Source organism: Manacus vitellinus, unplaced genomic scaffold, assembly GCF_001715985.3.
Source record: "Manacus vitellinus isolate BGI_N305 unplaced genomic scaffold, ASM171598v3 scaffold_3_pilon, whole genome shotgun sequence".
Lineage (NCBI taxonomy): Eukaryota > Metazoa > Chordata > Aves > Passeriformes > Pipridae > Manacus > Manacus vitellinus.
In genome coordinates this window covers 36,734,182-36,760,280 of record NW_021940535.1, presented here as the reverse complement: position 1 = coordinate 36,760,280, position 26,099 = coordinate 36,734,182, and the positions used below count along the sequence as shown (strand labels likewise).

Sequence of the window (26,099 nt, the reverse complement as noted above, 5' to 3'; positions counted from 1 at the left end):
TAGGTTACCACTCTGCATGGAAGCTCTGGGTCTTGGTGTATATCAACCCCTTCCATGAATGGAGTAACTGTTTTTGATGGTGTGAATTTATAGTCTTGTCTTTCCCTATACAGGGAGGGAAAGGGTCGATATTAAAGAAAGAATGGTTCCAATAGGCAGAAAGTTTATGGCACTGCAACTACATGAACCACCTTCCCTACACAACATAAAAATATTCTAATATTAAGGATTATTTTACAACTCAGTGGAAATATGCAGTAATGCAATCCATTTCCTTTGTCTGGATGACAAAAATGCAGTCTTAACAGTCACAAGAACCCGCCTTGTGTTAGCTATAAAAAAAAATATATTTATATATATATTTATGCAACTACTATGTGCATTAAACAAAACCACTGTATGAATCAGCAGGGTTCAATAACACTTGTATCTGAATCTCTGAAAGGGGTGCATTGAAGTCTGTGGTGCTTCTCAGTAATGACTCACAATGAAATGGCAAAGGATAGAAACCCATTTATTTTAAATCTTATTTTTTCATATCACATTGCCTAAGAAATGGTCCATAAGCTCTCTGGCAGCTAAAAGGATCTGTTGCCTTTACTTCAGTCTCCTGCTGAGAAATGAAAGATATCCCTTAAAACAAATCTGATAATTCATTTTTTAGTGAACACTGAAACTGAAAATCAGCCCAACTTCACTGTGAACTCCCAGGAAATAATTTCACCACCGTGAAAATTCTCTGTTGTCAGCAATGTACAAGAAACGTAATACTCCTGGAAAGCATTTACATTGTGACTCACTCAGGTGGGTAGGTTAATTTAGAGTTGAAAAGTGTGTATATTTCACATCTGCTTATAGAAATATTGGTAAGTTCCTTTTTTCTTCTTTACCTGCATTGAGATACTATTCTCAATCACCTGTGAACACTATTCAGTGCCCTTTGCACTGAAACAGTACAGATTTGTCCCTCAGTCTTTGAGATAACAGAGAACACTTAAACCAAAGGGCAACACTCTTGTGCACCAAAGCTTTATTATACTTCTGATTACTGTGCATCCCCACACCTAAAGCCAATAATATGGCACTTGTGCCATAGTTCTGATACTGTAGGTGTCCACTGACAAGTGTTCTGCATGAACCATTGTGTCTCAGTCCACTAACAAAAACTACTGGGCAGTAGTAATCTGGTATCTTAGATAGTTTTTCTTCTTGGACAAAGCTTATCCAAAATCTTCTTTCTATCAGGCTACAGCAGCTTAGGGCTCCTTTTCTTTAAAGAGAGGCAAAGTAAATGTCTTACACCTGTAGGCCAGTACTGGTGTTCTGTCCCAGAAATTTTAGCACTGCTCTGACACGATGAACCCTTCTTTTTCTCCAACTGGTTCCACTTCAGCATAGGCAGGATGTCCAGATCCTCTTCTGAATTTCATTGCTGGCCATCTGCTTGGACGTCGCTGTAACAGCAACAACAAAATAAACTTTCAGAATATGAAGGGTACAACAATAAACAATTAAAAAAAATTTAAAAATGTCCTACAATTTTGATCTCTCATACTAAAACCCACTCCATGTAGTTGTTACAGGAATAGAGAAGTACAGTTCAGCAGCAGCAGAAGTCAGAGGAATTAATCTCTCTTTCTAAATCTGTGAGTGATGGCTGTTCTTAAAGACATAAATAATTACCACTACTCTTAGCAGTGAAGAGGATGAAATAGCTCTTGTCTAAACCACTTGATTATTGGATTTGTCACATAAAGAACTGCTGATCCACTACCCCCTAAAGGATCTGTCCAATGCTCTTCCTTCTTAGTTCTGCATAGGAATTTGCTAACATACTCTACGCTATGGAACAATGTCTAGTAGAGACGACAGAGACTGTAATTTTAAAATTATTTAGGACAAAATTCTGGCATGTTTATGCAGAACTGTCAAAATAATGACTTTCTGTTTCAAGTACCATAATATCTACTTGAGTAGTTTACTTTGATTGTTCACATAGAAGCTTTGATTGTTTACTTTGATTATTCACATAGACTTTTAATTTAAAGTCTTAAGAACTTTGGGTGCAAAAGTCTTAAGGAGTCCTAATCAATTTTCATTAGGATCTTTGATGACTGCTTTAAAGACAGCTAAAAGACAAAAGAAACAATTATTTTCTAGGGCAGATAAAACAATTCCTGTATTATTATGATGTCTCTAGGAAGAAGAAGTGCTTTAAACAATCTGTATTTTCAAACTGATTAATGTCCAGTAAGGCTCAGACTTTGGGTGACCACTCTGAGATTAATGTCAAAGGGAACAGCTTTCAGGAAGAATAGGGAAACTCCTTCATAGCAGAAAAGTAGTGAGCAGAAAAGCTGTCCTAAAATGATTTTTCTTTATTGAAAATTTTATCTGCCAAATATGCTGATACGTATCTTTTTTTTTTACTGACAACAGTTACAATCTGCTTGGAAGGAGGGCTAGAAAATACAGCAACCTATATAGAAACATTGCAGGAAAATGAGAGGAGAAACAGTGAAAATAAGTTACAGCCTATAATTTCATCAACACTTCAAAATCTAAAAATTTTACTTCATGATCTTTCCTCTGAAAATAAACATTGCATTCAATTTTCTGTCCTCATAACACCCCATTTGGATTGCCTTTCAATTACTAAGGATATTTCATGCTGCTAAGTGGTGGTGTTGGTGACCACAGAACAGCCACAGCTGTGATGTGTGGCTGGGACTCATGGTGCTGTGGGGCAGCAGTCACTAAAGAAATCTCAGTGAGTCTTGTTACCAACAAACACACATCTGTCTGCCGGTACAGCACAATATGTTCCTCAGTGATCATCATCGGAAAGATACAATATAAAAGCAACTACTTCCTTTTTCTCCTGTTGCAGGATCAGGTTACTTTTGAGGCGTCCAGAGTTAAATTCTGTTTGGCAGGTAATTTAAAATCCCAGGCCTTTCAATGAAACATCTTCCCACAAAGTAGGAAGGCAGAACACTGTCTTCTTTAATGGGTGTTTTTTCCTAATAAGAAAACTTAGTCTATTCAAACTTTGGAGACTTTTTTCTACCTAAGCTTGATTCAATGTGGTTTCAAAATTAAGAAGGACAGTTTGGTTACTGCTAAAGAAAAAGGGTCATATTCTGTTCTTAGGCTTGCTAAAGAAAATCAAGAACAATTCAATTAAATGTAAAGGATTTATTTTAGATTTACACTGGTACAAATGAGAAAGGAATTTGACTGAGAGCTCCCTAATGAAAAGCGAAAATGAAAACCCACTGGAAAACTAGCAAAAAAAACAACTAGAAACTGTATCAAACTGCAGCCTATAAGGATGAACTGAGCTTTAATCTACTAAGTTGCTCCCTAATTTAATTTTAAGATGTACCTATGATTAGTTACTTCTTCCTTGCTACACTGCTGATAGAAACTAAATCTACCATTTTGTGCTACTCTTTTTAATTGGTCTTTCCAGATGATTAGTTATGCAACAGATGTGCACCAGTTTTAATATACAAAGTCATACAACATAAACATGAGTTGTATTTGCAGAAATGAAGAAACAGACACAAAGGTCACTTCCTAATATTACAGTTACAGTTTTCTGTGGTTTCTTGTCACATCTGAGGTGAGATTTTCCCTTCCTAGTGATTGTTTTCTTTCAATTTCTTTATGGGCATGTGAGTAATGTAAGTGGTTGACAGTCTTAAAAGAGAGTGATGGTAAACTATCAATTCATTGTCTTGTGTAACCCCCCCAAACCTGTAAAAATATTACAGTTTTAATAGATAAAACCAAAAGTAACTTGACTGATATTGGGAAATACAAAGCTCCTTCAGTTACCAAAGCAGTTCAGGAAATGCCTAATGCATTCTTCCTTTTTGTTCTCTGGGAAGACTAGTAAGAAGACAGAAAAAAACCCCACCCTAAACCACCAAACCAGAAAACCACAGCAAAAATACCACCAAAACCAAATCAAATGGGGAGAAAGCAAGATGGGTATTTTAACTAATTCCTTATTTTTGTCATCCAATTTTAGCAGGAAAAAATATGTTTCTTTCTCTGGAATTAGAACACTTAAAGGAAATCCTCTGAGCTGTGGCTGGAGAACTGTAACTCCTGTTTCCTTTCAGTGTATTACAAAGCAGGAAAACAGGACTAATATCTTTTTCATAGGACTGAAACATCCTTGGGTTCACTATTTTAAGCAAAGAAATTGAGAGAAAAGCACTTTTGACCCTACATGACCAGGATGTAGAAGAATAATTTACGATACACATTGAAAAGTTAGCTCCTATTAAAGAACAGTAACATAAAATGAAAGAAACTTTATCTATGGAAAGGCAGGTCTACCTTTCACATTTCTTACACTATGCCTGTCTACACCTTTTTTGGTGGCTATGCAGAATATTTGATTTCCTACAAAGGCTAAAATATGTGTATTTACATGCATCTTGAAGTAGAGGCAGAATTTATACTATTTGTCTTACTTCTGAGGAAAAAATGAAGGGGATTCCACCTATGAATAAGACAGGGTAGCAACTGGAGTAACCTTTGAGTGTTGTTGCATGGGAAGGTCTAGGAGTGTGTTATTGTTGACTAGTTTCTTCTTTTGACATCTTTCAACATCAGGGAATTTTGAACCTTATAAGGCCTATTTTATCCTTGAAAATCATATGATCTCATTTAGACGTATTAAAAAAACCTGGAAATATGCAAATATGAAGCTATCCAAATTCCAGACCAATTCTCAAAACCCCAGAAAAATTGTTATGACTTACTCAAAAGGATTAAGAAAAAGATACAAAGCTATAGTGAATTCTTACTAAATGGCTAAATTTTAATCTCACATTATTCAACACCCATTAGTCTAAGTACACTTGTCCACTGGTAATCTACCTCTGCAGTCATGTCTTCTGCTTTCTCATGAGAAGTAAAGATCTTTCTGTCATGAAGTACCTTTCCTGTAACATGTATTTTTGCGCTCGAAGTTATCTGAAATTTGTGCACCAGTCTTTAATCTCTTCTAGAAACACCCAATTGATTTGGCAACTCATAGTCAGAAGTGGATGAGGCTTAAAATATCTGAAACTGTATTTCTAAAATGTATTTCCAAGAATAAGAAAAGACCAATTGCCTGACACCATTATTTTGAAGAAACTGTTCTGACATAAAGATTGCTTCAGACTTAAGATTCGGTAGGATCATTTACTGGCTTCATTTATTTTTCTTTTTGATAGAAGTACTTTTTTAAAGTATCATTTTGTGATTTAAACCACATCTTGCTATAACAGTTTCTGCAGTCGTACGTATATCTAAGGACCTGGCTGCTGAAGGATGAGAAATAGAATGCCTCCTTCCTCTCCACCTTTGACTTTTATTGTCAGTGTTGATTATTTATTTTAGTGCTTCTCCCTTGTGGCTGATTTGAATTTCCCTTGCTGAGCTGCTGGTTCCTGCTGAGCTGGATAAGCTTTGGAAAAAATAACTTTACTATCAGTACAAGGCAATGACAGCGAGATCAATGACAATACTCCAAACACCAGGACACTGCAGAACTTTGAAAGAAGAGAAAAATGATACCTGTTCTCTTCTTTTTAGTCATCATTTTCATTAAACACAATTCAACCTGAACGTCTTGACAAAAACTAATTGATGACCATGGCAAGCCTACTTCAAACTAAAAGTATAATCCCCTGTAAAATGGATACATATAGTAAAACCAATGGGTTGTATCCCAGAAGAAAGCAGTAGAGCTCTGTGAAGTCTATCAGCTGGATTAGAATGCTGAGGATCTCATTGTTTTTTAAAAAATCCTTCTTTCTTTTTTACTCTGTTTCCTATTTATTCCTCAGTTGTTTGAAGACATACATTGCATTTGTTACATTAATGTAGAAACCTGGAAATGGTGCATGGAGAACATTGTTGAATGTTAAATCTGGCTCTTATTTGTGATATGTTGTTATAAGCAGAGATGTATAATAGTGAGCCAGAAATGTCCATTAATTCCCTGAGCTCTGAAAAACCAAGAACTGCCTCGAGCTTTAACTATTTTCTCATATTACTTCCTTCCTCACAGCAGACAGGGGATGAGCAGAAGGTCAAAATCTTAAGAAACTCTACTGCTAGATCTGCGTGCCAGTGAAAGTTTCCAGATACTGAAATACAATCCCCTATATGGCCCAATAATTAAAAAAATACCTAATAATTAGTGCTTTCTCAGACCACTCCAGCTAGGGCTCAGTATCTGTGAACCATCTTCAGTCCATGCTAATACTCTCCATGTTGTCAACTTTACGTAAGACAGAGTTAAATGACAGGAATACAGATCTTTCCATGCTGGTTGGTCTTTAAGCTAAAAAAATCTTCCCAGCTTAATTTAATTTACTAGCAAAGACATAATTTAAGTTAAATCAGAAGGAGTCAAGGCGCATCCTCCAGGCCCTGATCACACACTATTATTTTATTTGCAAAAGATCTGCAGCTGTTCATTCCTTCCTCCCTCTTTTTCCTCAAGGTTACTCCATGGCTCCATAGCACCAGTTCAACTCTCTGTGTGGCCATTTAAATAGATTTGTGAAATTATTCATCTTCAACATCCAAGATGAAGTGAAATAAACAATAAAAAAGACATTGGTTTGTGTATATGTGTGATGTATGTGTTTATAAGTGTACATGTATGTTTCTAAGCAGCTGAATCAGCAAAATAAAGCTCTGGAATAACTCCAAGGAGGGTGGGAACATGAAGGCAAAAGCTATGACCTTTAAAATGGGATCTCACCTCTGAAGAATGTTAATTTTTAACCACAAGCACCCACACTGCTCTTCAGTGTGTGACATATTACCTACTATTAATACATACACAGCTGAATTCATTCATATTCTCACAACTTCAGAGTCCACATATATTAATAAGTTGGATTTGGTTTTGTATGTATAAGCTGAATACAAGAGAAAGGTTCTTTGCCTGAGGTTAAGATGATCCCAATTTGCAATGTTAGTTTAGACTCCTTAAAATCCCCTACCCACAGAGAATCAGCACAGAAAAATTTTATCCCGCTGTTGTCAAGCCTTTCAGGCATGCTTGGTAATGGTATCACTGTCCATATGGGAAGAAACACTGCAATGTCTGACTCCTTGCCTTCATATTGTCCAGCAATCCCTCTGCTGTCTTCTCAGATCATGTCGCCCTTGATCCCCAAAGGCAGAGCACTGGGATGACAGCTGAGGTAAGTTTCAAGCCTTAAAAGGACTTTGTTTCACTATGTAAGTTAGGAAGGTAAGAAAAATACAAAGTATGCGAGTGAAAATTTCTTGTATCATGTGCAACCCTTTTATCCACAGATAACTCAGTGCAAACAGGCAAGACATCTGAGTAAAATGTGGTTGGCCATATGCCTTGCTTTTCAATTTGCTAAATATTCCCTGGAAATTAATTGCTCTCAATTAATTCAATAGTTCCATAGTTCACACATAAAAGTAGATCCTTAAAGGTTAAAAACGTAAGAAAAAAAGAACATGAGGGAAAAGAAAGGAAGAAGTAAAATATAAAATACTACCAAAGCTGTAATCTGGTCCATAGCTCATTGAAATTTGAGCAAATCCATCTGGCTCAGCTGAGAATTTCTTCCCATCTCTTTATATCCAGCTCCAGATATTTATATCACTTTTTCTATAATCTGTATCACATTTATGCAATCCCTGACATTCAGGGCATCATGACTGGCTTCTTGTCCAACAACTCTCACATCCTGAATGCAACTATACCACATAGGTTAGTGAATAAAGGAATTGCTTTTTAATTGTGCTATAGTTAGCTTGTAGCTATATATGTTGTCGCTAGATTTCTGACATAAGCTTCTGCTTTGTTGAAAAAGTCATGAAGAACACTATTTGACATGAATGCTGCCTTCCAAGAATCAGTGCAAATCAGTTCAAAGTATACACAAGAGACAGCATTCCTCAAGGTAAGAGTACGTATGTAACATGATTTAAAAGGGAAAATTATTGGCAACTGAATCAAACTCAAGGGAGATAAAATACTGCAAGGATAATGATAAATAAATAGAAAACCAAAGCATGCAACATCTCTTCTGTCAGTCTGTAAGCTAATCTCTAGAAAACATTTACTCTTAGCTTTTAGAAAGAGCTTGCATTCATTGGAACTTTGATTGAAGCTCCCTTAACTTTAAAAGCAGATAATTCATTCTACCCTTAGGTCACCAGAGAAGTGTCCAACTTAAACAACATGAGCAGTCTGGAGTCTGGAAGAAACAGGAAAGCACTGCATTTTGATTTGAATTTTCTACACACAACAAAAAGTGGAATTTTTTTGAAAATGTGTTGAACTGTTTGGATAGCATTCTTTTAAAATTGCATACTATCATAGTCAAATTGAATAGCATAGGTATTCAAGACTTTTCAAGCTGTTTGCTCAAAATAGCTATTTTTATTCCAAGTGGGGCTGCACATGTGCATTCTGCTCAACAGCTATGAACAAAAACACTAGAGGAAACATTTTCTTCAGAATTTAAGAGTAAAAAAGTAATAGAATAATGTTACTCTGTTCTAAGACAATAGTTGCTTTTATAATAAATTGTATTTTTCTTGGCTTTGTGTGGTTTGTTTAAACTAGTGCACTTAGAATATCATTTAATGTTGTTCAGAAGGATTGCCTTGGTAAAGAGGGCAGTCAAAATGTGGGTGTATTTATCCTTATGTGGGGGAGCTCACTACATGACAAACATGAGTGGGATTTGAGAGGAGCTATGTGAGAACCTCAGTGAGGCAGTAATTGAATATTGAATAATATCTGCAGAGAATACAAGGAAGAAAGAGACTTGAAGCCTCAGATATGGGGTCAGTTTATTACATTTTTCTTTATTCGGTAATCAGTCATGACTATAAAACAAATCAAGTAAAAATCACTTACATAGCCCTTAACCTAAAAACCCCAACAAAATCTCATTGAAAATGACACTTTACAAAATCATGACAGTGTTTTAGAACTTAGGTGTAAAAAGAAGTTTCTCTGTTAGTCATATTACAGTTTTGAATGAATGTTGTGTTTAATGTTATATGATACCCCTGTAAAGTTTAAAACGAAACAGAAATGGGCCAGGTTCCTGTTCTTTCTTTTGACCAACCTTAGAGTTATATTAATTACTGATGATATATAAACTGATGCAGATCTTCATTTGGCTAGAAGACTTCATGGCAGACTACAGTGTACTCATAATTTTTTAGACAACTGCAGGAGGGAGCTGCCTGTCCATCTGTCACATCTTGTTTTAACTGTGCAGCTTGCTTTATTAATCAAGAGACTCATTCAAACCAGTATAATTTTCTGAAATATTTATATGCTTCTCATTTCATGACCAAGCCCATGGCAATTCTCTTGAGTTCTTTCTCAAGAATGGTAAAATCAGATCCACATTTCATTCATTTCCCATAAATAATGCAGTTTGTCTGCTGTGGTGTGTGGGCTATTATGTTATATGTAAGAGCTTAATCAAATATTTTTCAGTTACAAAAATGCAATAAAAATCACTTTTTGTAACACTGTTTATATCAGCTTTGCCTCATTATTTTTTGTACTGTAGTTTCAAAATGCAAGTTTGAGAAGATATGTTCTTCTTTATGTTGGAAACATGTAGATCCAATAGATTACTCCTTTATTTTAAACACAAAGCACATGCTTTTCCATTTTTTTCTAAAAGCCTACATTGCTTGCTAGAAGACATTTTAGCGTTGACTGCATAGATTGATTAGTGGCACCTAAAGATTAAATTCAGTGGAAGAGGTTTAACAAAACTGTTTAAGACACCACTGTTTGCATGATGAGTATGATATAAATAAATAAAGAAATAAATTAACATGCCCTTACTATATACTGAGAACAAAAATAAATAAATAAATGTGTATTGTAATTTAGTATTCTTCCCTCCTTTTAAAAAATGGTGTTGCCGTTTACTTAGTCTTTTCAATCACACCATGACAGATAAGAAACTTGCTTTAACTAGAAGGAAAGAATAGAAATTCAACCTGTGTGCAAAGGAAAAAAAAAGGACAAAACCTCCTCTTTTATATATGAACTTTAGTGGAATTTTGTTTGTATATATCAATAGAGAACTGGCTTGAAATGTTGCATAAACATGAAAGAAAACTATATTTTATTGCATGGATTCTGTTTCCTAATGGTTAACACAGTTACATCACTTGAGGCTGGAATACTGATAACAATTCATTTTGATTTTTGTCACTACTATTGCATCTAAGAAGTATATTTATTATAATATGATTTAAAGATGAATCATTCTGTTCATGTGCATGTCTCACTTCAATTCTCATTGCTGTCACTAGAATGAACTTCTACTTCCTCTATTCCTGGTCCAGGTTTTTACCTAAGAAATTCCTAGATATGTCCCTAGTGACACAGTGGTTTTGCATCTTCACTGTTGTCTAGCAGGAAGTGTCCAGGCTCTTAATAGCAGGGGAATACTACAAGTGGGGGTTACAAACAGTCAGCCTTTTCTTTCACATTTAGTAACTCTACACTTATCACAAGGTAGAGGAACACTGCCTAGTAGGAAAAAAAATCCACAAGTAGGTGTAAGTATTCATAGGCTTTTGAAGATTCAAACACCTATGGAGAATGTTCCTTTCTCACATTTTCAAGAACAGTGGAAGTGAACTAACTAAATGTCAGCATCTGCAGCATAGATGTCTGCACCTAAGGTAGCTATCTGTATTTGAGGGAGTAAAATGGTAATTTATCTAATCCTAAAGGAGATGTCTCAAATAGTTCAGATGACTTATGGTGTAAAAGAGTCTGTTTCTCTCTACACTAATAAAAAGAGCAAAAGAAGATGATAGATGTAAAAAAATTAGATGAAAAAAATCTTTCTCACACTTGGAGACAAAGTGTTAAAATATTTCTTCAAATGATGTAAGGAACAGCTAACACAGGTTTTCAGCTAAAAACTTAGTGGTCAGCTCTTCTGCAGAATTAGTAATGCACACTTTTCTTTCCCCCCTCCCCAGGAAAATAACAGAAAAAATATTTATCCTGAAACAAAATGCCAGTGCACATGAAAGGTGATGGAAAAATACTATCATGAGGAAAATGAAGGATAGGAAAGAGAGTTGGAGTGGTATCTGAGATATATCTTTTAGATATATGTGCTATCTAAAAGCAAAAAAGTTATAGTGATGGTAGTTAAAGAAGGAACTGAGTGACAAACATGCTAGGAGCAAAACAGTATCACTTGCTAGGGGAGGTCCATTTCTCCAAAGATTACACTATGAACACAAGAATACTTTGCAATTTAGTTAAGAAAGATCAGTTCTGGAGACCCCAAATATTTGAGCCAAGAGACAGGACTGACGACACAACTTGTTACTTTTGTCTTACCTCTATGAAGAAGAGACTGGCTGCTGACGTCGGATGATGATACATATAGACCATCACGAGGATGGCTGCAGCCACAATAAGGACCAGGACTAGAATGCCAACAATTAAGCCAGCATGAAGTGTTCCACCTTTCTTCTCTGCTGCACTGTCATCTGTCGAAGCTGCACAAAAAGAACACTTAATAGCACAGTAATGTATGTCTTATCCGTTCCATTCCCCAGATGGCAAATAAGCATTTGCTTTTTATGCGTTTCATGTACCTTGTTTTCTGCAGCCCAGGTTGGGAAAATATATTAGATGTCTTTTTCCTACAACTCATAATCTTAATGGAAAGACATTTTCAAATGTTTTACTAATTCTGACAATAAAATTAACGTCCTTCTTTTGAATATAAGTTAGATGTTTTGAAGTTCCTAATTACCTTCATAATGAATTTTGCCTTGATTTCCTCATAAAATTATTGCAATTCATTCACAGACAAAAAGTACTAATTGAATACATTTTGAACCTTCTATTTTTTTTTTAAATGTTCAAGTTGAGACATGTTACAAACCCTTTTGAGATCTAACTATTAAACACATTCTGAAAGCCTTATTCATTAACTTGTATGGGAGTTTGGAACCACCTTGTACAACTGAATCAGACAGTGGAAAGTGCAACAGATGGATGCTAACTGATCCTGAAATATTCTAATCTTGGTTTGAATGGAACACTCATCATACTGAAGTATTAAAGAAGTATTACAGAAGACCATCCATTTACTAAACTTCTTACCATCAGGAGAAAAGAGAGCTCTCTCTGTCACACAAGCAACTTGTCAGCAGTGCTTCCAAATAAGTGACTGAAAGTCTTTTAACAACACTGTAACCTTTGTGGAAACAGTCTCTCAATATATCAATCAACACCTGTAGAACTGCTTGTTCTTCAGCATACTCTTGCATAAAAGAAGAATTACTGTACTGCCCACTTCTGCAGGCAAAAGGGCCATTCAGAAGTCCTAGGTTTAAGAAACACCAGAAGAGCACTGGTAATTTGACTTCACAAACTTACATCATTCTCCTAATATTCCCACTGCTTTCTACTGTTCCGAAAATCCTTCTAATCACCTCTATGCCTTATTCCATACAGCACCTATCTCTGGTCTTGCTTATGAGAAATTTTCTTTCAATTCCACTTTTAAATTTCCTCTCACTATGCTTGTTTGCCAAGTTGACTATAAGGAAAACTGTTGATTTCTGCAGTCATCCTTTTTGCTGTGCCATCCCCCTGAACTATTTGTTTGGTAGTCTTAGAGTTCTGTGTTCTTTGAGGCCAGGGACTCCCTTTTATTTGTTCTCTGAAGACAGATATTGAGTTAGGGGTACCACTTCAAGTTACATGTTATTGTTATTAATAGTAACAACAACTATAAAAACAGCAGTAGCAATAACTGTACATGGTTTTTTACCATTCATCAGATTGGAGTAGAGCACTCCATGCTAATGTTAATAAAGAGAATATAATAGAAATATAATAGAAAATAATAGAAGAAAGGTATATTGATCCAGGTAGTGTTAAATGCCTTGCATGAAGGGCAATAAAAGAAAACAGGAACAGTTAATCTCAGTGTAACAGTTCATGCATCCACATATGGCAGCACTTTTCTCACCAGACCAAGGAAGTCAGCATCTCATCATCCAGTTGATTGCATGGCACCATTGCAATAATAGGGAGAAAAGGAAAATGAAGATGCCTTATTTTAGCCAAGACATAGTTCTAACTATTACTCCTGGTAATAGTTACTATTCTGTGGGGGTAGTGAAGGGATTCATGTACATTTGCTTTTGTCCCTGTTTCCTCAGTCTTGATTTGGAAGAGGAAAAACCTCAGTGTTGCTCTGTTCTTTTCCATAAAGTCAGTGACAGCTTATGGAGTAAGGACCTGAGTAACAGAGTCAGAAGATAAAGATTCCAGTAACTTGAGAGGCTAAAGTATGATGTGGGAAGCATTAATGCATCTAATAAAAAGTTGCAAGCATGATCCCCATTCAGGTATGGCCTAATCCTCAAGATATCTTTCTTTTTACTGCAAACTTCATGAGTACCTGTCCACACAGGAACTTCATCTTTAATTGTGCTGACTCTGAACATCAAGTTTGAGCTTAGGCATAAACAGGTCCCAAGAACCAGGCTTCTCCCTGCCTAAATCCTAGAAAGGGATTTACTTAGCTTTCTTAAAGCTTAGTTCACACAAAGGTATATAGGAGCTTTTGAAAAAGAAAAGTAGTGTCAGCCCTATTTGATTTTATCTTATTTGAAAATTTTTTTCAACACAGTACATACAGTAAAAATTGCCAGGCCATTCTTTTACACTGAAGCGAAAGAATGGAGATATTGCCTAGAATCTGGAGGATCTATTTTCAAAATTCTCACCCCAAGGGTCCTTGAAACACTTACTAGTATTTGTAGCATTATATAGCAAAGGATGTAAGATTCACGAAGGAGACAGGAAAGAAAGGCGACCTGAAAGAAAGGTTCCTCTTACTTTCAGATAGCAGAGCCTTTTATTTGATGTAGCCATTAATACTCACTTCATCCGAGAATAGATGAATATATAGAAGTCTTAGTTTCTGTTCATGCAGTGTAACAATATTTAGTACCATGCAAACGGAAATTAAGCAACTGAAAGGCCATCAGGAAAGGCCTGCTTGATTGTACATCCTCTGGGTTGGGCTATTAATTCCCAGTCATGAGCAGTTAGTTGTGTGAGTCACCCTACTGAGAAGTAACTGCCCCCCAAAAGGAGCAGAGGATTCATATCTTGTTTGTCTCATAATTGTCTTTTTGACAGCTTCATAGTCTTCACTTCAATGTCATATCAGTGCATCACAAACTGCTTTGTCGTTGTACCCATTTTCAGGCCGTTTTGCACTAAATGAGCAATTTGTATTGTTACTATTTTATGATTGAAGGCAGAACATCATGTTCTGCATATTAAAAAATGCTGGACTTCAGCAAAGGTCCTAAGCACTCTGTAAAGGTCATCAGTTTAATCCTTTTTGATCTGATATTTTCTCAGCTTTTAGCACCCGGCTTTGCAAACTAGAACACTGTCTCTTCCAAATAACACAGGTGACAACTGCCTGCCTAGATTTCTAATAGTCTAGGGTGGAGCACTGTGTGGACATCAGTGCAGTGATCAGAATGCCAAATGCAAAAAATAATGAAATAAAAGAAATGCTTTTCTTAAATTACAACAAGTGTAAGTAACTTGTAATTTCCATAATCAAGTTCAGTCCATTGACCCCCAGGGCTCAAATACTCATGAGAAATTGATTTCACTCTCTTTGCACAGAGACAATAAACAGTGTTGTCAACTTTGAAAATACTCTTTGCTGCAAAATCAACTGCCAGTTCTTTTAAAAGCCACCAAGGGAAACAGATGAAAAAACAAGGGTTCAGAAACCTTTCCAGGTGTAGAAATCTTACTAAGATTATCACAGCACATCTGCTGTTCCAGATAAGGCTAAACCCACAGGAGGCTTATGACCAAGCCTTTCCCAAAAGGAGTATTCTCAATGGAACTTTCCCCAAACTTTCCTTGTCTTGTGCTCAGAAAGCAATTGTTACATACAATATATTCTATATTTATAACGTCTCCCCAAACTCTTAGATGCACAAAACTTTTAAGCAGAAGGAGCATATTAACATCTCCAAGGTCAGTCTGCTTCTCAGTAGGTGCTGAATTACAGGACGGAAACAGCAAGTAGCTTTTTTCCCTGATATAAAGGCACAGAATCCAAAAATGAAATAACTACTCCCTTGCTGGAATTCTGTTTAAAAAAACAAAAGTGAAAACACAATAAAAATATTCTCATTGTTTGCAAAATAAACACAAATACTATATAATATTTGATTTAAAATTACTGTATTATGTCTCTAGTTACTGCTGACTTAGCTTCTTTTGGAGTAGGAAAACAAAAAACTTTAAGGAATTATGAAAGAAAATGTGGTCATGGCCCATGGGGACTGTAACACTGACTTAACAGAACAAAGTGTGTACAAACTGGGACTGCTTTAGAGTGTTTGTAAACACATTGTGGATACTTTCTCAACATTATTTTTCTCACAATTGCATGTTAACCATTGAGATCTGCAAAATAATGAAATAGATTGTTTTACATTATCTAAATCTAAGGATTACAAAGAGTTTCTACTGTAATAGTTTTATATATGAGAAACCAAAATTGTGATACATACATTTACACCTCTTATGATATGAGATGGAAAAGAGTTTAATTTCCAGAGATTAATATCTCTGTCTGTGACAGCAGAGATACGAAAAAGTTTTACAGGAAAACTGAGGAAAAATAGACGAACTTCTAGTACTTCCTGTCTAGAAAATTTCCTTTATGTAAAGTGACATGGAACAAAAGGCAAATGAGAGAAAAAAAAGGGACATTTATTTGTATAAACTTGGAAAATAACATTTTGCTATTCCCTGCAAAACCCATGTAATTCCTTTTTAGTCTTGCATTTTGGCAAAAAAAATCTGGAAAAACATAATTGGAATTGAACCTCAAATTCAAAGTCACTTATATACACATGTATCTTTAAGGGATAAAATAAGGGATACCTTATATGACTCTCCTGACTGACACAGAATGCCAGGGATATAGGTGATTTAAATAGCAGAAATCAGCCTAAAGATGATAACTCAGTACTGAGTTTTGTTCTTTTCTCCCCTCTTTTTATAAGAAGAACGAATTTTCAGGGAAAACCCCTGAATTTGTCACAAAGACATAGGGAAGGACCCCTACAATTTCTTCTCATATAGGAATGTTTTGTGATAAAATGAGTATTTGCTGTTAGGTCATGTGGAAGCAATTAGATGAATTTTTAATGTCCATCAAAACCCATGAATTTTTTAGCTGTTTGGTCAGATGAATATGAAACTAGGGATGAGAACACCTATGCAGTACTACTGGTATAGAAATTCTGGTTTAGGAAGTTGTCAGTGTTTCTGGCATGGTCTTAGTTTTATGGCAAAATTGGTCTGGGCACAAGTGCATGAAAACAGCTCCTACATATGAAGCAGACTGGAAAAATATATAGGTATAACCACATTCAGGTGTAACCATGTCTACAGTACAGACTTACCTATTCTTTTACTCTTATTACTTATGAGTATGCTCTAAATAGATGATCAATCAATACAGAAACAGAATGTGTGATAGTATTTTCAGAGCCTCCACACAAATATGTCATTTTTCAATAGTTCTAAACTGCAGAACTCCCCTTGCAATGTACAGGTTAGGTAATGACTGTTTTGGAGTTGATCATGATTTTGAAACTGTAGCATGTCCAGTTTAATAAAAATACATTAATTGATTTTATTGATTAAAGTATATTGTGCCATATTATTAATGCTAATGCAAAATGAGTATCTTATTCTTACATAAAACCCACTATCCTTCAAATACCAGCTTAGGAAATTCAGCTATGCTTATATATTATTATTATTATTACTATTACTGTGAAATTATTATAGAATCACAGAAACTTGATTATCCTTAAAGAATGCAGCATTTAGGTAACTTCAAACTCACTGTGACAACACAATCTGACTTTGATGTCATCAGAGACTGCAAGTTTTGTAACTCATTCTGTAAAAAATATCTCAGTCTAAAGTCCTGACTTGTGGATGGGATTGAGATATACTGAAAGCTGATTTCTTAGCTGCACATTTCTACTTCTTGGTTGGGTTCTGGGTACTACATTTGGTAGTTATACAAAACTGATATATAAACAAAGGCATGTACTGCTTAGGATAGATGCTATTTGAGATATCAGAAATCTATGATAATGTATACTTGACTTTTTTTAAGTCATCTAAGCAATTTTCAACCCTTTCCAAGACTTATTCCATGGTAATAAAACTGTCTGCCAGTGACAGTGCTGGAACATTCTGACTTTGGGCAAATCAGCTGAATCTGTCAGGTCAAGTCCATCTCTGCTCACTACTATCCAGTGCCTGTTTGATACTCTATGTTACATGTGCTAACCTCTTCCAACCATCCTTACTAACAGAACAGTTCATCTTCCATAACCATCTTTGGATCATTATTAATCTGGTTCCGGCCATCCAGGAACTTCAGGGTGTTTGATAGCTGTTTCTATGTGAGAAATTTCTACAAGTCTTTTGACACCTCCTCTCCATATATTTGTTCTACTTTTTGGTCAGCCAAAGAGCAGAAACTTTCTCTTGCTACCTGATCTGGGCCTGCAACTACAGATCCAAGTTCACTCCAGCAACCCTCCACCCTATTGCCTATGTAATTTCTACCCTGAAAACTGCATCACTGCTATTTACATGACTGTGGGTTTGAGTTAATAGGCTCCTGCAAAAAGGGAGGACATAGGATTTAGGACAGCTGAACACATAGGGTTACAGCTTGCACTGAGCTCAATAGAGCCACTGAATTTTTCCCCTTTTCTGGGCCTCCATTTACATCTGGAATGTGAATCTACCAGGAGGCTTCTTGTTTTATGGAGCAGGTATATCGTTCTCCAAACCTAAGCTTTTTCTTGTACATAATGCAGATTTCTGAAAAGATGATTAATGACCTACATATAGTAACTGTGGGAGGGAATAAGGGAAGGAGTGCAGGGAAGGAATAACGGAAGTACACTTGGAAGGAGGCTCAGAGGAATATCCATAAAAATTTTCTCTCTACCTCTTTTAAGAATAGCATGCTCTGGGGTTCTCAACTTCTTCACAGTAACGGTGTGTGATTTTCCTGAATTGTGGATTCATTACCTTAGCATTTGTTAACATTCGGAGGTTAAACCACTGTTACACTTCACGTAATTTCATGATGATTTATTCAGTTATGGCTTAGCTAATGCTTTAAAAATTGATTTCCAGTTGCATGTAAAAAGTGAAAGGTGGTCTTTGAGTGAGAATATTAGGAACTGTAACCCACAAATTCTGAATTCAGTATCTGGCTGTGCTATCAATATTTTGCAGGACCCAGGGCAACTCAGTAAGTCTCTCCAAGATTGATCAACTTCTTAGTGTAGTAAATTGATGAAAGCACATTAATATCAAATCCCTCTGTTCATAGGATGACAGCACTCTAAATGTGTTAGGTAAGGGTTTTCATTCTTCTTCTCTAAAATATGATATAATGCTACAACTGTTTTCATCTGTATTAGTTTTATTTTGAATTGCTTGAGGCCATGGAAGCCATTACAATACTTAGTAGCATCAAGAAGGGGTCATTATGTAGCTCAATATTGTACCATGGAGGACTGCACTGTTTGGCCTGGAAAGGTAGCTGACTCAAATCCAGATAAGCAAAAAGTTACCAGATTTTAAGAATTTAGATTCAGTCAGTCCATTGACTCCACTTGACCGTACTGCAAGCAAACACAAAACAATAACATCAAGCAGGCAGTTCCTCTCTAAAGCTGCGTCTAATGTTTGCAGAGTTACACACCCCTGTGCCCACCACACCTTTTGGAGACAGAACAACTTCAGGTACTTCAGTGCAAAACGTCCAGCTCTTATTAGCCTTCTTTCACTGGACCTTCACAGTTACCCCTGCACACTGATGTCAAAGATGAGTAAGCAGTGCAGAGGAGATTGCAAGAGGTTTCTGGCAGCAAATACTGGGTTAACAGTATGTGGAATAGGCAGTTAAAAAAAGAGAAGATCACAAGAGTTTTGTGTGCCCTAACTGTCACACTGTTGTAGCACTGTGACACCAACAGGAGCAGGTGATAAGATGATAAGATAAAACATTAAGTAATGCAGCCTTGCATTAAAAGTTTATCCAATTATTTACATGTAGCTCTCCTTAACATCTGCATTTAGAGCTACATGGGGTTTTCATATTAAGCCTTGAGCTTGTACAAAGTCCACAAAATTAATATGTTTAACAAAATCAGCTGTGTGCCTTTACAGCAAAATCCCGGCAACTGTAAGAGTAGATACCATATATCATTTTATATCTGGCTTGGGTCTGCATATTAGTCATTTGTTATTGAGTTTCCTAATCCCTCAAGCTCAAATTGAACTCTCTATAGCATTAATGTTAATCCTGTCCATCACTGATGTTAGGATCTAGACCATCTTTGAAAATGTCCGCAAGAGAGTGAAAGTAGCAGGACACAGGCATTTCCTAGCACTACTATTGGGATGAACTTGTTCACAAATAAATAAAATAGCTTTCTCCCTCAGGTAGGTTTTTTTTTTTTGCACAGTTTTCCTTTTTTTGAAACAGTCATTTCTGTACATTTTGATGAATGAGAAGTGTAGCATTTTTTCCGACACCTGCTGCCCAAGAGACAAAGACTTTTCTTTTGAGTTTTAAAGCTGAAGGACTGCGAGGGACTCATTGCAATCAAATCATCACAACAAATTGTCTAAAAAGGTCAAATAAAATGTCTAGATGTTCCGGCCAATCATCTAAATCATCCACCAAAGAGTTCTCAAGAAGAAAATACTACATTACTGGCTAGCCACAACCAATTGCTCACAATTTTTATGAAAAATTAGGCTTTTAAACTGTTTAGTTGGCTGTGTTGTATTTCAAGAAAAATTAAAAAAAATAGAATCTGCAATTAATAAAAAAATGTACTTTTTTAGTGCTGGATATATCTTAAAACTTATAAAAGGCATTTTATTTTAAGGACAACCAAGATACAACAAAAATTGTGATGGCATGCCAGCAGTATTTTAAAATGGTTTAGGCATGTATGCAATAGGCATCTGTCCTGCCTGTAAAGAAAGAGAAACACACAAATTTGAAATGTTCGTTAAGATATGCCACAAAAGATTGTGGGTGAATAACAGGACAGTTGCAATTGATTTTCTCACATAATTGAAAGATCAAATCAGTATGACCAGAACACAAAACTTAATTTAAATTTAGTTATTGATTTATAATATTTGGTTTCAAAAGTTCCAGGCAGAGGTGAGATGCAGAATTTCTATGGAATCCTTTTGTTGTGCCTCACTAGATATTGACTGCTATCACCCAAGGACACATCAAACTATAGGCAATCATTGATCCAATATAGCTTTGGTTTTCTATTTTAAAAGGTTCCCTTTCATTAGAGTTTTAAAGGATTTAGTGTGAGAAAGTAAAGACCCTGTATTCGTGACCTGGAATAATCTACTCTTTATGAAAGGCTAACAAAGTATAGAGAATCAAAGAATGTGCCTGCGGCTGCAGAGGTTTTATCTGAGTCTAATCTAGGGGTCACTGGAAAATTCAATGCATAATTGAAGATTCATCAAAAAGAACTTCTCAGATTAAAAGCTACGTTTACTGTGTGAATGAGAAATCCTGGAGTGTTGCTTTGCTTTTGTGTTGTTTGAAGTAATTTTCATTTTTTTTAAATTTCAAGAATAAAAGAAGCAGCTCAAGGAAAATGAATAATCACATCAGGTGTTGGTTTGTCCTCCTAAAATGTAGCAGCTTTCTCAGTGGACATGAATGTTCTATATTTAAGATAACTAATACTACAAACCCTACATCTCACTCTACCAAGTAGGCCACAGCCATCTATCACTTTCTCTAGTATTCCACATTTTGTTTACTTTTACGGAGTTTTTCTTTTCAGATCTTGGGCAAAGAGTAGACATGTCAAAAAATAATCCTGTTGCAATTCCCAAACTGAAAGAAACTTGGATGTGTTTTATAAACCCTAATTTTTAAATTGTTTTTTATATAACAGCATACTATTTTGAGCTGTGTTTGAGATGCATATGATGGAGAGTTGCCTAGTCCCAGGTTCGCACCTGCCATAGGGCATTGGCTCATGGGGCAGAGCGTGGGCACAGTTCAGCTGAGAATATGCCTCCTGTACAGAGCAGAACAGGCGAGTGAAGTGCTGACTATTGACCTTTAAGAATACTGAAACACTTTTCACAACAAAATAATAATCAATTTCATTTCCAGAAGAATAAGAGACAGAATGTTCAGGGACATTCCTATAGAGAAAATGCCTAAAAGTACTACCCTGAACTTACAGATCACCTTATTGCAAGGGATCACTTATGTGTCAAAGCAATGTCAAACAGCAACACCACCAACAAATCGACAATTCAATGCCCAGTACAGCATGTGACCAACTATTATGTGACTGCTAACCTGTAGTTAGTGACAGCAAAGTGGTAAGGAAGTGGATGACAACTACCTCCTGTGGAGTGAAAAGATCTCTAATTTGAGGGAAGGAGAAAACAATGGCTGAATATGACTGAAAAATACCAAAAGGAAAACAGACCAACTTGCCAAGTTGCCTCTGCACTCTTTTTTTTCAAAACTTGAATAATCCTCTGTGAGGGTCCTGAGAAACCACTACACACCACCTTTCAGGACTGCTGCACCTGGGACGTCTGCCCATGATACTGGCATCTCCATGTAAGCTCAGGTCCAAACTTAAGCTACATTGTAGATGAGCCTGTATTCAGTCCCATCTTTGATCTTGTCTCCTGGACCAATGCTGAAGGTAGCTTGTCTCCAGTCCTGCCCATGGGCCATGTCTCCGTGGATGGACCTTGGAGCTGTCTTTCCTTTTGCTACTGACCAGAATCTCTATATGGACCTGGTTCATCACCTCACTTCCTCTGGGACTGCTGATGGGTCTTGCCTGAGCTGTGCTGTTGGTTGCTGTCCCTGGCCTGCTACCTTGCTGCTCCTTCATTGCCTTGCCAACCTGGTTTCCTACCTTGACCCTGGGTCGGCACTGTTTCTGCAGACTCAGTTGAGGGTGACTAGACCATCACAGGGTTCACCACAGTTGCTTCCCCTGAGCTGCTGGACTGACCCTGCGCCCTGCCTGTGCCTGCTGCTATGCTTGGCTGCCTGTTCCCCTGACCCATGAGAGAAGCTGGGTGCTGCCTGCTTGGAAAGGCAATCAGAGCCAATAATATTCCCCTTTATATCAGTGGAAATATAATTTATTTCAATTTGCTGAAAAAATCATCCTCTGGTTTGATAGACCATTCTGAAGGCTGCAGAAATCAAGCCAAATCTTCTCTTTCACCTCAGCAAGTTCTAGATTGGCAGTGAACAGAGACACAGGTCTATGTTCACAATCCAGTCCTGTTCTAACTAATAAGGGAAGAGAAATTCTCATCCACTTTAAAGCGAGAAGGAACAAACCTCAGGTCTCAGTCCTTGAACCAAAAAGAAGATGACAAAAGCTGTCCCCTGCAGAGTATATAACCAATAACTGTATTAGTACAGTTAAAAATTTACTTAATATGTCCATACATGGAAGTTAACTAAACCTGCTGGTTTTTTTATAGAATTATAAACAGAGTTGTAAATATTTAATTTTCCTAAGCAGTTTTGAAGCTTATTTGCCTTCCTTCTCTTCCACACAGATGTGGAAGGCTAAAGTCCTGTGGGAATCTGGTGAAAAACTATTTCTACAATCTGATTTTGATTAGTGAAGTTCAGTGGGGTATAATTTGACAAATTACTGCCACTACTTACAGAAAAAATAAATCTCTTACCTCCATTATCTTTTAGGTGCAGTGCAATCTTGGTGTCATCTATAAAGGAAATTCAGAGTTAGTTGAAGGAAAATGCATTTTTCTAGGTCATGAGTCATTTTAGGAATCAGTTTCTAATGTCAAATTCCACAGCTAGAAAATTATTTGGTACTCAACTCAATGAGAATTTGATTATGGTGTTTCTTACACTGAGCATTACCTCACCTCCTTGCCACTAAAAAAATCATTTATGAGAGTGTACAGGAGGATTCAAAATATTGGTAAATAAGGGTACTAGAGTCTGTCTCATAATGTTTACAAATAATTCATTTATGTTACATGTTCATACATATCTTGAGCATTCTGTCATATTAAGGATTATATGACCCAACATATGATAATAAAGTAAGACAATAACTTAGTTCCTCTTCTAAGAATCATGAAAAAGTCTACCAATATTAAATCATATTTATTTCCATATTCCTCTTCTTCTTGTGAATTTTAAAGAACAAAATGCCAGGGAATATTCCTTTTAATGCAGTCCAAACGCTGTACCGACAGTTTCTAAACTTTTATTGGTGCAAACAAAACCAGACTTTCCTATCAGTAGATTCCCACTTTGAAATGCCTTCAGCTCAAATTTTCCTGTCAGAGGCCACTAGGAAAATTTGCCTGTACTTAGTACCTTTTCTTCTGTTAACATACAATGCCAACAGACAGATGCAAACACACTTTATAGATGTTCTTTGATTGATCTGATCTAACTTTCCTGCCCAGTTGAATTTTCTCCCAAAGCAGGAAAGTAGAATATCCCAAACCCAGAAAGGCAAGATTTAAGTAGCCAGTGGAACAAGGATGAGAACTGACACACCATCGCTTACCCAGTTAATTCTGTTCAGAAGCCTAGAGAAACTATTTCACAACAATAACAGTGAGCACTACATGAAAAAAACAGTGTCAACTGACTGAAAAAAGCAAACAGGCATATTTCAAAGACATTTTTAATTTGGATTATCTATAATTTTCACTTGGCTAAATAGAATACCTAAAGAAATTAAAAATCCATTAAGTCTGTAGAGGGAGTTGCTTCACTAACTTTAATAGGACTCTCTACTACTGCTATTTCAGCAGGTTTGGACTATGGTTTGATGGTAAAGGAATATGAAAAACTCATTGTAATCTCAGGTTTTCCAGAAGTCTGCCTGACTTGCCTTTGCTTCTCCAGCATCATCCCCTCCTCCAGCCCTCATCCCCTTGCACCTTACTATTGCAAGAGTGAGTTGCAAATTAAAACCTGTAGCAGATATCGCCTTGACTGCAATTTCCAGCTCCTTCTGCTGCCTCAGGGAAAAAAGGTCAACACGAACACACATATTTAAAGGAAATAAATTTCTTTTTGACTTCTAAATGACTTGTTTGCACTATAGAATAATGCATTGTATACACGCCACCTTCTGTGGGCAGGCTAGTTGGAAGGTGGGAAGTGGTGGATCCTCTGGTGGTTGTTAAAACTCTGAACCTTGTGGTGGTTGGCAGAAGGGTGGTGGTGGAGTATGGAGGTGTTTCAGTTGTGTCTATATTCTTCTCACAGATCTTATCTTTTGCCTGTGGGGAAACAACAGAAACAAAGAAGAGAAAATTAAAGTGGAGACTGCCACTGAATGAAGAATTTAAGCATGGACAAACTGCTGGAATAAAATGAATTATAATAGAAACCCTAAATCAAGAAATTTCAAGAGCTTTATCTTTTAATTTTCTTTTTTTTTTTTTTCCTTTGAAGTACTCTACACTGCATCCAGTAACATGTTTTTTTTTTTCATTTATCTGTGAAATTTACAACTCTCAATTGTTAATGACAAGGCTTCAAAGTCTTCCCAAATTGTCAAGCATGTTATTATTTTAACATATAAGATTATAATTCATATTTTTACTCTTCTATAATGAAAGCTCACTGCCATCAATACAGGTGCCATAACATATGTTGAAAAGGATATGTGGGAATTAAACTGTAACTCTTCATAGTGGACAATGTGTAGTTAAGTGGAGCATTTAATTTGGCTTTGCATGGAGTTATCACAGAAGAACACACATATATGTGTAAAATGTGCGCATGTATTCAGCCTATAGATATTTATTTACTACAAAAGAGCAAAACATTCACTATATGGCTATTAATTCTACATAATATTAAAATATCATGTATTATTTGTATCTATAATAATTATTATACAAAATATATTCTAAATATAAACTATAATAAATAATAATGAAGAAAATTATTGTAATATATTAGCACACTATAAATAATAGTCATCATCATCTAATAATTTAACTTATTTTCATGAGCAAATGTTTTGATACAAATCTTGAGTCTGTTTTTTTTTTTTTTTTTTTTTTTTTTTTTTTTTTTTTTTTTTTTTGTTTTTTTTTTTTTGTGTTTTTTTTTTAAATTTCTGGACATTTTTAAAATTCTGCAGATGTAATGAATAATTCCTTTTATGGATCACACAGTTTTGCAGGAAAATACACCCAATTAACCTGCAGCAAATACGGGAACTGCACTTAACTCCTGCTGTCCTCATTCATTTTCATAAGAAGTAGCATCCTGCAAAGCCTGTTCATTTTATTGAGATCTGACTGTCAAAACCCAGTGGGCCCTGTCTTTCTTTTAATATGCACAGGTACTTTATTATCCTTTGTTTTACCAAAAACAATATACTACATTAAAGAAAGGTATCAGTGCCTGCAGGATAACTATTCTTCAAATTTCTTTGTGTTTTTTCTTGAAAACTACTGGTAATTTCACTGATGCAATTAAATAAAAATTTAGCTCAAAATATATATTACAAATAAAGAAACCCTGTTATGAGAATCCCCGCTATTCATCCTCTTTAGTGAAGGCATCTAAAATTAACCATTGTATGTTAATTATTGATCTGTCATTGAACTCTAGCAGTCAGCTCAGGTGTAATTCTGAAGATGCTAAGTAAGCTGTTGCTTCTACTCCAGAGCCTGAAAGCTGGACAGTGAACTGCAATCAAATAGACCGAAATTTTGCAAATTAACTTATTAGTTTCTCAGATACACGAAGTGTATTGATAATTTCCTCTCAGATCTTGTACTGAACCTTGGAGCACTAGCTGGACTGAAACGAGAAAGGAAAAGCAGAATGGGATGCTACTGTCCCGCAGAAAGC

General features: G+C 36.0%; 1 protein-coding gene across 1 annotated transcript in view; it reads right to left on the bottom strand.

Annotated features, from left to right (window-relative positions):
* Positions 1-493: 493 nt before the first annotated feature.
* The window catches only part of PLXDC2 (plexin domain containing 2), a 139,982-nt gene continuing 114,376 nt past the window's right edge, over positions 494-26,099 (bottom strand). Inside the window, exons 11-14 of the mRNA XM_018075168.2 lie at positions 24,355-24,508; positions 22,925-22,963; positions 11,414-11,574; positions 494-1,454 (exon numbers count right to left, since the gene is read on the bottom strand). Coding sequence (XP_017930657.1) covers positions 1,338-1,454; positions 11,414-11,574; positions 22,925-22,963; positions 24,355-24,508 — 471 coding nt within the window. The 3' untranslated portion in view covers positions 494-1,337. The remainder of the gene's footprint in view (positions 1,455-11,413; positions 11,575-22,924; positions 22,964-24,354; positions 24,509-26,099) is intronic.